The sequence below is a fragment of the Lycorma delicatula genome, chromosome 8 (genome assembly GCF_047948215.1).
Source record: "Lycorma delicatula isolate Av1 chromosome 8, ASM4794821v1, whole genome shotgun sequence".
Classification (NCBI taxonomy): domain Eukaryota; kingdom Metazoa; phylum Arthropoda; class Insecta; order Hemiptera; family Fulgoridae; genus Lycorma; species Lycorma delicatula.
This window is the reverse complement of record NC_134462.1, coordinates 2,463,060-2,480,458: the sequence shown is the minus strand read 5'-3', so window position 1 is coordinate 2,480,458 and position 17,399 is coordinate 2,463,060. Positions and strand designations below refer to the sequence as shown.

General features: G+C 37.7%; 1 protein-coding gene across 3 annotated transcripts in view; it reads left to right on the top strand.

Annotated features, from left to right (window-relative positions):
• The first annotated feature begins 1,840 nt into the window (after window positions 1–1,840).
• Window positions 1,841–17,399, top strand: part of LOC142328727 (E3 ubiquitin-protein ligase LRSAM1-like) — a 56,053-nt gene continuing 40,494 nt past the window's right edge. For 2 of the 3 annotated variants that reach the window (XM_075372689.1, XM_075372688.1), the window contains exons 1-2: window positions 1,842–2,410; window positions 14,486–14,599. In XM_075372689.1, coding sequence (XP_075228804.1) covers window positions 2,345–2,410; window positions 14,486–14,599 — 180 coding nt within the window. In that variant the 5' untranslated portion in view covers window positions 1,842–2,344. Of the gene's footprint in view, window positions 2,411–14,485; window positions 14,600–17,399 lie in introns of all 3 variants that reach the window. The other variant, XM_075372690.1, reaches the window with a different exon arrangement.

Below are 17,399 nucleotides of genomic sequence, written 5' to 3'. Positions count from 1 at the left end.
GAATAAGTTGCAATTGAAGGTGTAGACAAATATATTAAAGAGTTAAAATTTGCTTCGCTGAAAAAACTTTAATGGAAAGTGTGTTTAAAACTTATGTCTCTGGATTATTGATAATTTAAGAGATGAAGCAGTCCCAAAATGATCTAGATTTTAGTTTTGCAGAAGTTGAATTCAAGACTGCCATGATAAAACAGTTACTGTAAGGATATGCCAAATAAGAGGATTAATTAACAAATAATTATATGAGGTATGAATCTACTATTATTAGAAAACATATTTTTTTTTACTGTGGAATGTAACTGGCCAAAATATTTTAATTTTTTTGACATCAGCTCTATGATTTTGAGTGAAATCTTCAGTGTTAGGGGAAGATGTGATCCCCACACCTTCCCCTGACACTGAAATGTTAATTTGGAAGTTAAGGATTATAAGTTATGGTAGGTAGTTGTTGACGGAAGATGCCATATGAAGGCGATGGGTAGTTTCTGTAAGCACACTGATGGAAATAGCTACCGATGCATTTGCATCAGTAGCATCCTAACAGAGGTCAAACTGATGACAGTGTTGTGTTATCAAGTTTAGAGGGTCTAACAATAACAGGTGAGCTCATGGAATTGTGGCAAGAGAGATGGGACCAAACCGTGAGGGGTCGATGGATACATTGCCTCATTGGTGATTTGAAGGGGTGGTGTGAGAGAGTGCATGGCTCACTGGGATACAGTATTATGCAGTTCCTGGCAGCATATTTTTATAGGTTTAACTTGGACCACTCGGACATTTGCCCAGACTGCAAGGAAGAAGAAACTCCAGAAGACGTATATTTCTGGTGCTCGCGTTTCACGCAGGATCGCTTGTAAATTTTTAGGCATGCTGGGTCGTGACCGTATGTTCACGCTGAATGAAACGCAAGGGATCCTGTTGGGAAGGTGAGTAGGGCTGGAGAGCTGTGAAAGATTTCACTAGGAAGGAGATGGCAAAACTATATGCTGCAGAGGAATTTCGTAAGGGAAGGAGATGTCGGAGGATACCGGGTCGGATAGGCTCGCGGCTGAGCGTCTTGGGGGGTCTCCTTAGCATCTGGAGGACGCCTTGGTGCGACGAAGCTGTGGGCACTCTGTTCGTGGTGCTCGGTGGCGTCTCTCGCTGTTATAACGAAGAAAGATAACCTCTGTTCGGTAAGTACTTTGTTTTGACAGTATTGTTGGGTGTTTCTTGTAGCTTTATTGCGTTTCGTGTGATGTGTGTGTGTTTTGGTTGTTCCTTGATCTGTTGGCGGTTTGGTGTATGGGCGTTTCCTTCTTCCTGAAGTAATGCCACATAAGCGGTTTCCAGGAGGGGTGATTAGCCAGGGGTGGAGGTTTAGTCGGTAGTGCGCAGGAACACATACGCAGTTAATAACATCTTGCGGAACCTGTTAGCGAGCCCGACACTACCTTGGCGCCCGTAAATGAGGTTCATACAGCTCTTTAACAAAAGATTTTAGAGTGTTTAAAAGGCCATCTCTGGTAAAGCCCATCAAGGCTATGAACGGAGGGGGTGATGTGGTGACTGGGATCGTCACAAGGCGGGTGTCTTCCTCTACGGTGGTCAGGATGTATGGTTTTGAGAGGATGTTTGTAAAGTATTTTTCTTTACGTTGTCTTTTGCATTTTTTTTTTTATATAAGAAGCTAACTATGGCTAATTTACTATTAAAAAAAGTTATTTTTAAAAATTGTAAAATGGTGGGGAGTTCCCCCACTCATGTTGATGTCAACTATTCCGCAACAACATTAATTTTTGTAGTACGCAGTAAAATGTCGCATACAGTAATGACGTCAGTTTTCGTGAACGTCAGTTCATTACACAGTTTCATAACACAACGTAATGAGAGTTAAGTACTGTAATGGTGTGCAAGTTCTTCCGATTTCATGTCCTAGAAGTAGCTGTTTAAATAGCTATCTTTCTTAATGCAATTTAAATTATATTGTTAAACAATAACTAATATTAGCACTATCGATTGCTACTTATCAAAAACAGCTGTTATCGATTCTTTATATCGAACTGGATGTTTAGTTGCTAGTCCTGATAAGTTAAATCGTTTGAATTGTGTATTATTACTACTTAATGAAAAGTTGTGTAAGATGTCTGTCGTGTTTTGTAAAGTTAAATGTTTATGTGACTCACGTTTACTACGGCTACGTATTATGCGTGAAATGAGGAGGTAACCGTCGTTGTAATGTATTTTTTTTTTTGTTAATGTCAGTGAAATTTGTAGCTCCCCGAGGTTATGTTTTCGAATATAGGAGAAAATATTTTCGTTTTTAGAAATTAGTGTCTGTATATGCTATTTGAAAAGTTAAATTATGCCTTTTTTTGGAAAGAAAAAAGATGTCGATTATAAAGCTAGGTTGGAACATAAGCTTTATTTGGTGAGTGTTTAATTTGATTTAACTGAATATACCTTAATTACCATTCAATTAATACTAACGTGACGACTCCATAGTTAATATTATTCATTATTATATTTGTAATGCTAAATTCCTTGTTTATTTTGTTGGTTATTGATAACATCATTTTATTGCAATATATTAGGATATGACAGAAGTATATTGCTTGTACTGTATTAATTATGTATAACTAATTAATTATAAATTATTTATAATTATGTTTATAAATTATTTCAAATTTTTTTCTTCTTGAATGGCATGATTTTCCTTCTGAAAGATTCGTTTATTATATTTTTCATCAAAATGCCGTATTATCTGCTGGTAGATATCCGTTTAAATGTGTTATATGGATTTTTCCATGTCAAACGATTTTAGTGATAGACAGTGATTTTAAATTAGGTAACCTGATGCTGAATTTGGATGGCTGTTACATATCTGAAGGAGGAACAGCGTGTTGCAGTATAGTGTTGATCAGTGGAAAATGGTTAATCAGTAATATTCTTCTCCCATCCTGGCTAGATTTCATAGTCTCCCAAGAAATTGTTGTGAGGTTGGGTACTCACTATCTAGAAGACTCATAAAATATTCTTTCAGATGAGTTTGTTTCACAGTCCCTTTATAGAACTAGTCTCCTTATAGAAGTCCTTTTATAGGACTCTTCTCTTACTCCTTTCCCAAGATACACGTCTCCTTTGGTTAGAGATCCAGTGTGGGATTATCCAGAGTTCCTACCCCTTGATCTGCTGTCTAATGGTAGATATAACCGACAGGTCTGTGGACCTGTCCAAGAACAGCTTGTTGCCTATATGATGCAAAAAATTTCAATTTGGGCTTTCCAAATGAACTAAAAGCGTGTGAATAGTTTGTGAACTAATTATTAAAACTAACCTTTAAGAGATTTTTAAAATCTTGTTTGTAACAATAATAAATTAGATCTTTTTATTAGTTGCCTGAACAGCAAAACATATATTCAGCACTAAGGAAGTTTTGCAATATGACTATTTATTATAATTTTTCAAAATAATTTCCACCACACATTATATACCATCCTTTGAAACCAGTCTTCAAAAAAACCTGGCCATAGTTCATTTGAGATCTGGACACAGTCATTGTCTCTAGCCCATAGGAGATCATCATCACTTACAAAATGCTTCCCTTTCAGTTTGTTGTTCTCCTTAGCAAACAGTGTGAAGTTACATGGAGCGAGGTCTGGACCTTAGGAATGGTGGTCTAACAATTTTATTCCAGTGCTGGCCAAATATTCTGAGCAAACTTTAAGCAGTGCACTGGAGTATTATCATTGTGAAGAAACAACGTGAGCTTGAGTGCAGCTTCCACTACTTTAGGCAGGCATTCCTTGGTATACTCCACTTCCTTGTAACTGTCTTCTTAGATTTCAACACAATTTGCACTAAAACTTCTCACACTAAAAAATATAGCTACCATTCTCTTCTTCACTTATCTGGATTTTTGAACAGTCACAGAGGTATCCTAATCTTCGAACACCCACACTTTGTTCTGAGCTTTGTTCGGGGTATCATAACAGTACAGCCAAATTTCATCTTCTTACACAATATTGTTCATATAGGGAGATTCACCATTTTTAAACTTTTTCAGCATTTCACAACACTATGAAACCCAACATACCATGTGATCGACAGTCAAGTTATGTGCCACCCAAAGGGTACAACAGACTTTCTAACTTGAAATAGATCATGCAAGTCATTAATACCCAATGACAACTCTATTTGATGGTAAGTTACAAGGAAAGTGATGGCAGGTCTCTAAATGTCTCAAGGATTTTTCATAGTTTGGTAATGTTTCCGTCAGTCACAGATAAACATGGTTGGTCTGTTGTTGGAGTATCCTCAAGGGCTAAATCTCCTCTTTCAAACTCTTGGTACTACCTAAATATTGTTGTGTGATGAGGATAATTCTCTCCAAGTACAAGAGACATTTCCTCTAAACACTAATCAACATTTGACCCATGTGCAAAATTGCTTGGTATTTAGTTTTCAATCACAATGACATCACTTTTCACTAACCTATCTAAAACGTAAATTACATTGAGACAGTGACTAGTACGGCTACAATGCACATTGGGATATGTCAAACATATACTGACTTTAACTGCCTGTGATGATCCGCTCCATCAGACTGCAAAACTTTCCTAATGCCTTTTGTATATTATATATATATAAAACCGTATTCTGTATCACTTTGTTTATGTTTAATAGTTTGAGGTGTTCAAATTCATTATTATTATTATTATTAATTTTGAAATTATTTATTTTATATAATATTTGTGGTATATTATCAGCTATTACTGGTAGTACCGATTTCAGTAAAACTTAACTTGGAGTTAATTATAAACCATGATTGAAATATTTAACATGAAATTCCCCTGTAGGTTTAGGGGTCCACTCAAATAAGTTGTGGGAAGAATCTAGGCCCACAGTATTTAGTACCTGTCATAAAAGTTGACCAAAGGACAACTATACATTGACCTCATCACTCTTCCCTTTCTTTCCCACCCTCTCTTCCTTCAATCCTATTCTTATGTTCCTTCTTATTGATCTTCTGTCATGGCCATTGCGATGTGCTACAATTGTAACAGTAACCCTACATGAAAACTATCATGCCGATGTGTGAAAGGCTCTACGTAGTGAGTCTTGAATGATGTCCTCTGGGCACCTGGGCGAACCCAGTTATATCTAGCTCTAGCCTCTGGATGCGTGGCCTCTGCAGAGGTGGCCCCGGTACTAGTGGGACCAAAATTTCTAATCCTTAAATTATTCCTATGATGGTGGTCCATCTGTAAAAAACCATCAATATTTATCTTGTGAAAAGGCCTTGCTCCTCTTCGTTCATAACATGCTCCTCTTCGAGGACAACAGTCCTGTAGAAGATAATAGCTTAAATTATGACACATTCCGTACACAATATAAAAATATTAGATATGTACTTATTCAAAAAAATTAGGAAGGTGGCTTTCATAATAAGGTCTCGTCTTTCCTGATTAACAAAGCAATAACGGGTTCAAGTGGTTCATGCGAAGAACATCAGGAAATTAAGAGACGGATCGATACTGATCGAAACGTTTAATGACGAGCAGAGTCTATCTCTGTTACGTTTCACCAATATGAGCGGCATAAACTGAAGTGTAGTATGCCACAAAACTTTGAACACCAGCCGAGGAGTCATTTTTTGCCGAACTTTTTGGAGGTTGACGTTACTGAAATTGCTGATGAGCCTCATCTCCTAGGTGTTGTAGAGATGAAGCGAATAATGGGACGTAAGAGCGGAGTGGAGGAACCTAATTCCCTTATATTAACGTTTAACCTTCCCGTACCACTGGAGAAAATAAAAGTAGGTTGCTTGTCCGTTTGATTACGACCATTCATCCCGGTTTTTTTTCAAAAGCACCAACCAGGCACGCTTCCAATCTTCAGGAATTATCCCACTAAGTAGACCATGGTTTACCGCTTCTAAAATGGTCAGTGGGTCAGCCTCCAAATTATGAAGCTACCTTCACTACCTGACGGGTATTCAGTTGATCCCAGGGTTTTTTCCAGGCCTCGGCTTTTTACAAGCCACCTGCAGCTCTCCTACAGTGAAACGCGGAATCTCTTGCGCAGCTAATTCCCTAAGGTTGGTATATTCTTAGGGAATAATCTCCTTATAACTTCAAGCGTTTATGTGTCTGTGAGAACAGGTAACTTTCATTCAAATCGTACCATGACGATCTTGTACCCGTTCCCACAAGGATCCTCCTCCACTTCTTCACAGAGTTCTGTCCATTTCTTTCTTTTAGATCTCATAATGTTTGCTTGCATCTCCCCCCTACATCTGGTTAATGGTTCGGAAGCGACCAAGGTGTCGGAGCCGACCCGTCTTCGCCACAGTAGGACTCCCTAGCTCTTCGACACTCCCTCCTCAAAAAAGCAATTTCAGGTTTCGATCAATTTACCTTCCTATTGGGATGGAGACTACTTTTATTCTTCCGAACGGTATTTAAGGATTCGGACAGAACTCGTAGAAGGGCATCAGCCATGACAGTTTCCTCGGAGTGCTTATCTGCAAACGCCTCTTTGAATTCCTGTAACTCTTTAAAGCTCTGTCTGCAAGCCCTTGGGGGGGGGGGGCGTCTATCTTGCTCGTTTCCTGTGCCACTTCGAATTCAATGTAGCAGTGGTCACTAAGGGACTCCTCCTCGAGCATCCTCCATCCAAAGATCATGTTAACCAACGGTTGCTGGACAAAAGTATAATCCAAGATGCGAGTATTCCCCCCTGATAAAGGTGACCACCCCTTCTACATTGACGCACTGAAGGCCTTTCTTTTTCCTGTTTAGCCCTCGGTAATTACCGTTCAGATAATACTTGACAGGTTCATGAGGATTATATGTATGAGTGTGTAAATGAAGTGTGGTCTTGTACCGTCTCGGCTCGACCATTCCTGAGATGTGTGGTTAATTGAAACCCAACCACCAAAGAACATCGGTATCCACCCAAATCCGTGTAAAAATGACTGACTTTACTAGGTTTTGAACGCTGGAACTCTCGGCTTCCAAATCAGCTGATTGGGGAAGACGCGTTCACCACTAGACCAACCCGGTGAGTTAACGCACTGAAGGCCTGCCACTGCTGAAGCTTCCGCCATGATCGCTCTTCTGCGATCTGTGACTTGGCAGCCCCATTCAACACATGCGGGGTTGAAGTCGCCAGCCACAATGCATGGGTATACACTATTTAACATGGCCTTCATTATTCCATCAACTCTCTCTTCGAAGATTGAAGGGTCGATGTTGTGGGACACTCTAATCTCCATGGTATCCACCCATATTAACCCGCGACCCTGGCCGGATTCCAAAAAGGCAGTGCTCCTTAACAAGCAGGATATGGCAGCGTCGCAACTCACATCCCTGATCCACCTCTCACTGTTCACCAACCCCTTCTTAGGCTCGCTGACGAATAAAAGGTCGGTCTTCTTCCATCTGACGGTAATCCAGAGCAGGTCATGAGCACCTCTATGTCGATTTAAATTTACTTGTCTTACCTTCATGCGATAGGATAAACATATCGTCGAGTGCCAAGGCTGTGGTTTACCTTACCGCAACTTGGTCGCCTCCTGAGTTTTATTTGATGTGGCCTTCCCCTCCACAGTTAAAGCAGAGCTTTTTGACCTGTTCAGTCCCTTGCGGGAAGACGCTCGATGACCCTGCGCTCAACATCTAAAACATCTTTCTTCGTTGGAGGGCAGAGAGATCCTACAAAAGACCCATCCTATTCTTATGCGACCGTCCTTGAGAAGAGCGGCCACACTCCCCGCTGGTACTGCCACTGTTACCGCTTTGGTCGACCCTAATGTCGGTTTGATCGAGAAAACTTTGACCACACCTGCAATACCCACCTCTTCAATTAACGTTAAGGCCTCTTCAATTTCGGCTATGGTGGTCAGCTCTTCTAAGTCTTTAACTACCAAATGAATCACTCAACTGGATCTTCCGTCTACCGTAACATAAACTCCCACAACTTTTTCTGAGATTTACTTTCTAAGCGTATCGGTAATCTCGCTCTCGCTCTCTGCCTTCACCCTAATTTGTAGGTCATCTTCCGCCCCCTTCCTTGCAGAAAGAATCCCTGCTACTTCGGATGACACGCTACTCTTAACCTTTTTAAGGAGGTCAGTGTATGATTGTCCTTCCGCCTTAACGACGACGGTAGCTGTAGGAACACCTTTTTTCTCCTTGTTCTTATCTAATTTCTTTGTGTCCAATACAGGTCTCTCAAGATGAATCCGAAACTTGGTATTACACCTCCATCCATGGTACACTACTATCCTTCTGAGGCTTTGGCCAACCTTGTCGGCGGTCCCGTAAAAGCATGTTCCTCGATCATACGTTCACAACAGCTTGGGTGGGTCACAATTAATCTTTTCCCCTTCTTCAGTAGAATTAACCACAATAGCAGAATTAGCCTTATTGCCACAGTCGATGCTTCACCGACGAGAACCCCTGTACTCGACCGCTCGACAAGTACCTGTCCTGGAGATAATATATTCTCCTTTAGCAACCTTCTGACCCGTGGGTCACGCATAAAAATCTTCCCATTAAGACCTTGGTCCGGGGCCACCGATAAATCCATAATTCACGCTGAAGGAGAATCTTCAATCCCCTCAGGATCCCTCAGTCACTTCTATATATTTAAATGCCTCCTTAAGCTACCTCCTGGCTACAAGATTCGCCTTAACACCTTCGTACACCCCTCCTTCGAGAGCTTTCATAATTTCATACGTCTCTTGAATGACCGTCGTCTGTGTTGCATAGTCCGTCAGCTCTTTATAACAGGCTTCAATATAGGCCCTCCTAGCGCCCCTATTCCTCTCAATCCTCTTCATTAACTCTGAAAGCTTCTATATATGCTCTTTAATTTCCACTTTCGTTTTCACATTAGATGCAGCTAGTCGGTTCAATTGCTTGACTAAGCTACCCACCTCATCCCTAGCCATATAAAAATTATTTAAAAATTCCTTAGTTAGTGACAAATCTTCATCCTCTTCGCGTATTCTCTTTTGGCGGTCCAAAGCTGCTGTTCATTCTGGGAGCTTAATTAATACCCTTGTGGATTCCGGCTTAACTACCACAAAAGGGCCTCCTTAAGCCTCCATTGGTATGGGTTTATCAATCTCCCTCACCGGGGACCTAGGCAGGCTCTTCCGTGGTTTAAACGCCTCGTCTCCTTCCATATTTATCTATATAATTCAATTTAGACAACAAAAACAGCAATTTCCTTCCACCAGTCGTATATAAAAACATAAAACAAGTGGTTTGATACCCCAGTCAGTTTTTAGGGGGTCTTGGTGGGGCGGTGAGGTAGGTAAAATGTTTCAATATAAAATTTTATATTTTTGACAGTCATAATTTAGTACAAGACGGGGTGCGCCTACCCATTGAGAAAATGTATGACAAATGAACGGCTGGACACAAAGCAGTCGGTGAAATAGACTGTGCTTATACCGCCGTTCATGCTATTAGATTAGCTCTAGGCGCTACTTAGGATCTGGTCGCATGAACTGTTTTCGAGGCACAATTGTCCTTCGTGGCGCGGACGTTTGGTCTCATGATTTAGAGCGACGGAATGGGGTGGTAACGGGAGAAATGCCAGTAAACCAAATATCTGTAATCTGTTTCTCTCACCGAACTCGGAGTGCAATACTATAGTTATATTAAATCTCCTCTTACAAATCCCATTCCATCTCCGTCGTTAATTTTAAGAGACTTTAATGCCCTCTATATTTCTTGGGGCTTATCAGTCTGTTTAAACAGAGTGAGATAAGAGTTGAACCTCTGCCTGCTGAATGATGGATCATGCAGTTTATCTCATCATCGTGTGGTAATTGTTCAACATCTATCTTCTTATGCTTACCAAGTTTACTCCTTTGTCTTAATCGGTCTGTTTGTTACGACTTCTACGGCAGTGACCATAGGTCAATTACTACTGCTTTTGGTGTTGACCGCGTGGTGAAGAAAAGACCACGAAGATGGATTGTTGAAAGAGTAGATTGGAACGGTTACCATACGGACTTCCCATCACAGTATGATGATGGTGTTGATGTCCTGGATCAGCTTTCCTCTTTTACCTTGCTGGTACTCGATAGAGCTAATAAATAGATCCCAAAACATCTGGAAATCCTAGGCGTCCCTCCGTTCCTTGGTGGAATGGTGATTGCCAAAAAGCGATTAGGAAACGACAGAAGGCACTGCGTAATTTTAACTGCAAACCTACAAATGAACATCTGAATTTGCTGTAAGGCTAGAGCGGTGTGTACTTTTAGACGCTAGGAGAAAGTCGTGGATGAAGTACGTAGACACCATCTCATACTATTCCCACGGCTGCTGTGTGGAAGAAGCTTCGCGCAACTTGCGGATTGCAGAAACAATCTATTCTCGGAGATATTCATGATGGAAAAATTTATTTGTAAGTTTCTGCAGTTGTTACTAACTTGGCAGATTGTTTTCCTTCGGTGACCCTCATTCAATCATAAGTTAACGAATTTCAGAAATATGAGATACAGATGGAAATCCTGCCGCTTACTCTTTGTGATTCGGTCGGTGAGTTAAACGCTCACTATATTTACAGTGAGTTATTACGTACACTAAAAAAACTCACGTGACACCATCCCTGGACCTGATAACATTAGTCTCGGTATGCTTTTGCACCTTCCCAATCTGGCGCTACAACACCTGTTGTGCATTTACAACGTTTTCTCCGCACAATCTTCCCATCCTATTGGTCGGTAGCCATTGTTGTGCCAGTACTTAAACCCGGTAAAGGAAACGCATGCCTCTTAGGTTACCGCGCTATCTCCTTGAAATGCATTTTATGCAAATGATGGAGAGAATGGTGAACCGCAGGCTTACATGGTATTTAGAGAAACATGCCCTTATATCTCAAAAACAGTCTGATTTTTACCAAGGACAATCTTCCATTGATCGTCTAGTGTCATTGGAAACAGTTATCCAAAACGCTTTTGTGTTCAATCAGCGCCTCGTCACTATTTTCTTTGACATCAAGAAGGGGTACGACTTGGCCTGGCGACGTGGTATTCTAAACATCCTTAAAAATGTGAAGTCATGGCAATTTGCTTCCCTTTATTAAGGGAACAACCGATCTTTGCGTTTTCGTGTTGGAGACTTTATGTCGAATAGTATCACCTTGGAGAATGGAGTACTTCAAGGAAGTTTATTGAGCGCCACTTTGGTGTGGCCATTAACATTATTACTAAATGAGCTGCCTATCTCGTATTTTTTATTTGTTGATGTTTTTGTTGTGTACAGGATGTCCGGGTTAAAGTTATCCAAAAGTTTGCGTGTATTTAGAAAACCGGTCGTTGTACTCTGTTAAACGTAGGCTCAGACAGCAGGAGGAAATATCTTTAAGATTTTTTCTGTATATTTTCAAGGTCGCGGAATACGCATATGCAGTCAAGCCGACTCACGATGGAGTTCTAGTCCCTTTCATTTTCGATTACTATATAGTAGCAGTACCCTAGATTCGACAATTGTGATCGTTAACTTTCCCGCATGTGTGAAAGTTTGCCTCGTCAATAAATAACAACGTATCAAAATAATTAGGATTGTTTTTGACACGGTCTATAACCGTTGCGGCAAACTAATATAGTAGGGGGCGATCGTTTAGTTTAATGTGATGAAGAAAACTTGTACGTTTGCTTATAAACAATGTTGTAACAGCGGAACGAGGAATTTGCAATTCGTAACTATCCCGCCCATATATAATAAGAAATCCACAAGTACTATCGTTTTTCGGCAAAAGTTTCACGAATTTGTCTCCGACGCAAACCCAGACAGATGGGTCGAAGCAGAATGATAACTAAAATCTATTAAACTCAACTATACTCATCTAAACTCAACTAAACTAAACTCAACGCAACTCAACTAAAACCAAATAAACTCATCTGAACTCAACTAAACTCATTTGAACATAACTAAACTCATTTAAACTAAACTCAACTCAACTAAACTCCACTGCTAATTATAAAAGTAATAGAAAATGTATTTAATTAGAAGGATTCAGAAAGGAACAAAAAAGGACAACCCTTTTTGTCAAGAATAGGTCCGTTTTACGACTGTCTTTTGTTATACTACCCCATAACACACAAGTGCAGCGAGAAGAGACCAGGCCTGGAATTTATGGGAACAAAGCCTCGGTCGACTCTTCTCAGGCTTCAACTTGGGTCTGATCCTACAGGTAAAGAGGCTAACAGTATAAATAGCCCAGTAAGAACAGCTAAAATTCAGTTCGGCGGAAATCCGCGAACCAGTCTGCGAGCTGTTACGACGTCGGTCCCGCAAGGAGTTCAGCAAAGAGAGGCTGTGAGTTGTGTGAATTCGGCAGAGAGTTCTGCGAACCAGTCTGCAAGACGTACTACGACGGTCCAGCGTGGAGAGTCACATGTGTGAGTCTGCGAGGAGAGTATCCAGTTCGATACGATTAACGCCACGAGTAATTCGGTAACCAAGAAAGTATTATCGATGTGTTATAGTAAAACTAAGTGTATAAGTGAAATAAATAATGCGATAGACTTCATTCATAAACTGTTAAGATAGACAGCAAAAGGGATTTGCAAGTGAATTTTAGAAGATTGTTTTTTAATGTTAGACTAATGGTTAAAAAAGGTTAAGACTAGCGTTTCTTTGTTAATGAGTCTGGAGTTTTCTGTTTATACCTAGAATAAATTCCGAACGATTATGCATTTCAAACTCACTTATGTGTAATCTGTATTTATTAGTTACTATTGATATTACTATCACTATCTGATGTGTTGTTATTTACATGTAATAATTTTGATTGTTATCTTTGTTGATTACGTTTATGTATTTTTGTCTGTTTTTATGTCATGCTTACCGTTTTGATTATGTTATGTCTTATGTCATGTAATAATCGTTAACTACTATTATCCTGACTATTATTGTAGTTGTAATTACTATATTAATAAAACTTAACAACTTAATAAAACTTAAACTTAATAACTTTATAAATTGTCAACAACTTTTCAATATCCTGATCGAGCCGCGCGGAACGCACACCGCATCCACGCGACTGTATTATTATTATAGTTAAAATCTTAGATCTTAATTTTTTTGGTTATCCGAGAAGAGGCTCTATTGACTCCTGTCGGATTTCGTTGAATTTTATTTATGTTTATTTAAAATTTATATTTTTTAAGTTTGCTTTTCTTTTTAAATAAAGGGTATATCATATTTTTATGATTCCTATTATGATATTAGTTTTTAAATAAGTTTTTGTGGTAGTTTAGCTGTTATATCAGTTGTAAGTTTTTTAATATATTAGTTTAATATATCAGTATATGTTTGTTTCGGGCGTTAATAAAGCGAAAGCATTTTTGGCACCCCCCAACAAAAAAAAAAATTAACATAAACATTTATGGCAGAAGATTCTCTCAATTAGAAACTTTTAAATTGCCCTTCCAGAGAATAATAAAATTTAATGTAATTTTTTTTTTTTTTTTTGGGGGGGGAACAATATTTACTACGTTGATGAGTAGGTGGGGGTGGTTTTGTATGATCACCATCTTGATGAAGCAGGACGTATGTTACCCATTTTGTGTATTTTTTTGTTATATGTTATTTTATAATTAGAATATTGTTTTTATTTATTTATTTTTTGGGAGTATTTTTATTTTTAAATTACAGATATGTACTCTTTACTGTTTATTATTTTTATAATGTTGGATTACATTTATGTTTCTCTATTTGTAATTCTTTTTATTTTTTTATTTTATCTCTTATATTGGAATCACTATTCTTATCATTATGTATATCAGTATGAAGTTTAATATGTAATAGTGTAAAATTAAACTCATGATTGTTATCAAGAGTATAATTTGAAACGCTTTTGCTTGCAATATTAGAAGTTGCTTAGTTTTTGATCGTGATGATGTATTGATTTGTTGTTTATCGGGGTGATTGGAACTATTTATTTTTACATTTTACAGACTTCTAATTTCAGTTTCTTTTTTATTCATGATATTTCTGTTAATATTTTCAAATTCCAGTGTGTGTTCTATGTTTTTAAAAACAGAAGCTGTTGACATTTTCACATATTTTTTATTTCATGCCCCAGGTTAATCTGTTTATTGAAAATTAAAAGGGTATCCATTTACATACCTAATTAGTAGATTGATTTTATGGTGCTTAAAATGTTTAAAACTATTATTTCTTCCAAGTTCTGTAAACATATTTTAAATTATTCTATTTAGTTGAGAATCTGTTGTTAGTATTGCGGTTTGCAAATTATAATAATCGTTAAAAAATAATTTTTATTTATACAAAGTTTTAATAGTAACATTCTCAGACTTGGCCGGAGTTCAACTTCGTGGTCACTCATAAAAGTTAAAATTCTATACATGTCACCATAGTTTTTAATAAAAATATTTTGGTTCATGTATAATATCAACAGATCAGAATCAATTTATTTTTATTTTATTTTTTTACTTGTGTGTATTATGTTTTAGGCTCGAGTGGATCCAGAACCAATTTTTGATTTATCAGAATGTGATTTAAAATCTGTACCGTCTGGTACATATCTATTATGTAAAGTGTTAAGAAAGGAACATCTTTTATTGCAGGTACGATTTATATAATTAATGTATTTCTTTGATTAAAATTTATTTTAGTTGTAAAACAAGCTACCTTTTTATTTATCTATTTCTTATTAAACAAAATAAATCTCTAATATAGATTTTTATTTTCAATACGCTTCCAACGTCTTAGTATCTAGAAGTTGGTGGCATTGATATTCCTTAATTAGGTATAATGAATGAAAAATTGAATCTCCTTTGCTATGCAATTTATAAATGTTTCCTTTATAATTATACTAATTATAGAATTTTTTAAGAAAATAAGCTTGTAATTTATTGTTATTCAATCCTAGGAGGTATTCTAGTACAGTAATATAAATTATATTACGTTGATGTTGGTCTGAGAAAGATTTTACTTTACTTTAACTAACAAGCTCTCTTTTATATCTTTTCATTGTTTTGTTTCTTTTTTAAACAAAAAAGTTTTAGAGAGATTTATTGGTTGAAAAAAAAAAATAAATAAAAATATATATATATACACGAGGTGTGTGAAAAAAGTAATGAGATTGGTAACACTGTGAGCAATCTGGCAATGCTGTGTCTACCGGTCTATGGTAGACCGGTTTGTTTATCCTTTCCACATGCTCAGTACAAGTTTCAACTCCGTTCAGCCAACACATTATTTTTGACAGCGCCAACAGTGAAGTTGTGTTATTGTTGTGTGTTACAGAATGGAGCATTGGAATCTAGAGCGACGTTGTGCAATCAAGTTTTGTTTAAACTTGGGAAACCCGCGAGTGTGACATTTGAAAAGTTGAAACAGGCCTATGGGGAACATTGCTTATCAAGAGCACAAGTTTTCCGCCGGCACAAATCATTTTTGGAAGGCCGAGAACACGTTGAAGATCAACCTCGCTCAGGGAGACCTTCAACTTCAAAATCTGACGAAAACTTTGAGCGTGTGAAGGTTCTTGTGAGATCAGACCGTCGTTTAACAATAAGGATGATGAGTGAACAGTTAAATTTAAACACTTTCACCGTACATCAAATTTTGACAGACGATTTGGACATGCGAAAGGTTTGTGAAAAATTGGTGCCGGAAAACCTCACAACGGAACAGAAGGACAATCGAAGAAACGGGTTGATCTTCTTGAGAGAATTGACAATGACAAGAATTCTTCAATCGTGTGATCACAGTTGATGAATCCCGGATATTTGAGTACGATCCTGAAACAAAGCGGCAAAGCGAAGAGTGACACACTTTGTCATCTCCTCGACCGAAAAAATGTCGAATGAGCAATTCAAAGATCAAAACCATGCTGATTTGTTTTTTTGACAGTAGGGGTACCTTGCATAAAGATTTTGTTCCTCCAGGACAAACTGTCAACCAAGTGTTCTACAAAGGTGTCCTTGAAAGGCTTAGGAAAAGAGTGATTTACGTGGGGCTGCAGACAAGTGGATGCTTCATCATGACAATGCCCCGTATCACACGGCCATTTCCATCACAGAATTTTTGACCTCAAAACACATTCCTACGGTTCCTCAACACCCCTATTCACCTGATTTGAGTCCTTGTGACTTTTTCCTTTACCAGAAATTGAAAGATGTCTTAAAAGGATGTCATTATAGAACTCTGGAGAACATTTAAAAGACTGTGACCGACCAGTTAAAAGTCCTACCAGTTGTAGCCTTCCAGCGCTGCTATCAGGAGTGGGAACAATGACTCTGCTGGTGTGTAGCTCCCCAAGTTTACTTTTCTCACACACCTCGTGTGTGTGTGTATATATATATATATATATATATATATATATATATGTATATAGCCAAATCTATCACAGAAAATAAAAGCCCTACCCATTTCAACCATGGTCATCTTTGTTTCTTCATGCGTCACTCTTCTATGATTTGAATTTTTAGAGATATTTTTAATTTAATAGCTTCATTATTATTTATTTTTCTGCTAGAAGTTGCAGAATAATCGGTCAGTTCCTTTAAATGCTATGATTTGTTACAAAATGAAGAGTAATGATTGATTAGAATTTTGTGATTTGTAACTGATCTGTTCCGTTCAATTAATCTGATTGGTGAAAATATGCTGTTTTTCAACCGACCAAATGTATTCTTACTTGTGTTTGGTTAAAACGTGGTTTAGTTTGATTGGTTAGAGTCCAGTGCATTTTGACAAGAGTTGCATGAATCTTTCAATGGAACTTTACTGGTATCTATAATGCACAATTGTAAATGTGTGTTCCATTGGTTAATGTTTATTAGTTCGGTTGGTGAGGAGGGTTAAAAACATTAATCGTGGTCGTTTCATATTTCATTCTGTTTGCGCAGTTTAAGTTGCTTTTCTAAAAGAATAAAATTTCAATATTTTCAATCAATTCAATATGTTAATGATTTTGAAAACAATGATTTTCGGTCACTGACCGAAAATCATTGTGATGAGTGACTTTTAAAATTTTTGTCATAATTATTTGTTATGTACGATCAATGTAAATCTTCAATCAAACAAACAATTATGTTTATGTATATTTATGGTATAATTTCCAGTTCTAATATATTAACATTCTAAAATTGATTGGCATTCAGTAAAAAAGTCATCTGTCCATACACACTCGTACATTTATGGAAGTATGAATCTAGGAAATGAAATTTAATGCAATCATTAACTCATCGTAATAAATATAATGTGCTCTATGAATGCAGAAGGTAGAAACTGCAAAAGGCTTGGTGATGTATGGTTTGAAAATCATGCTGTAATTACATTGTTTAATGTTACATTTAGCACTTTACAGTTTATGGTAACTTGCCTGTTGCCACAAAGTTGAACATGTATGGTAATTAA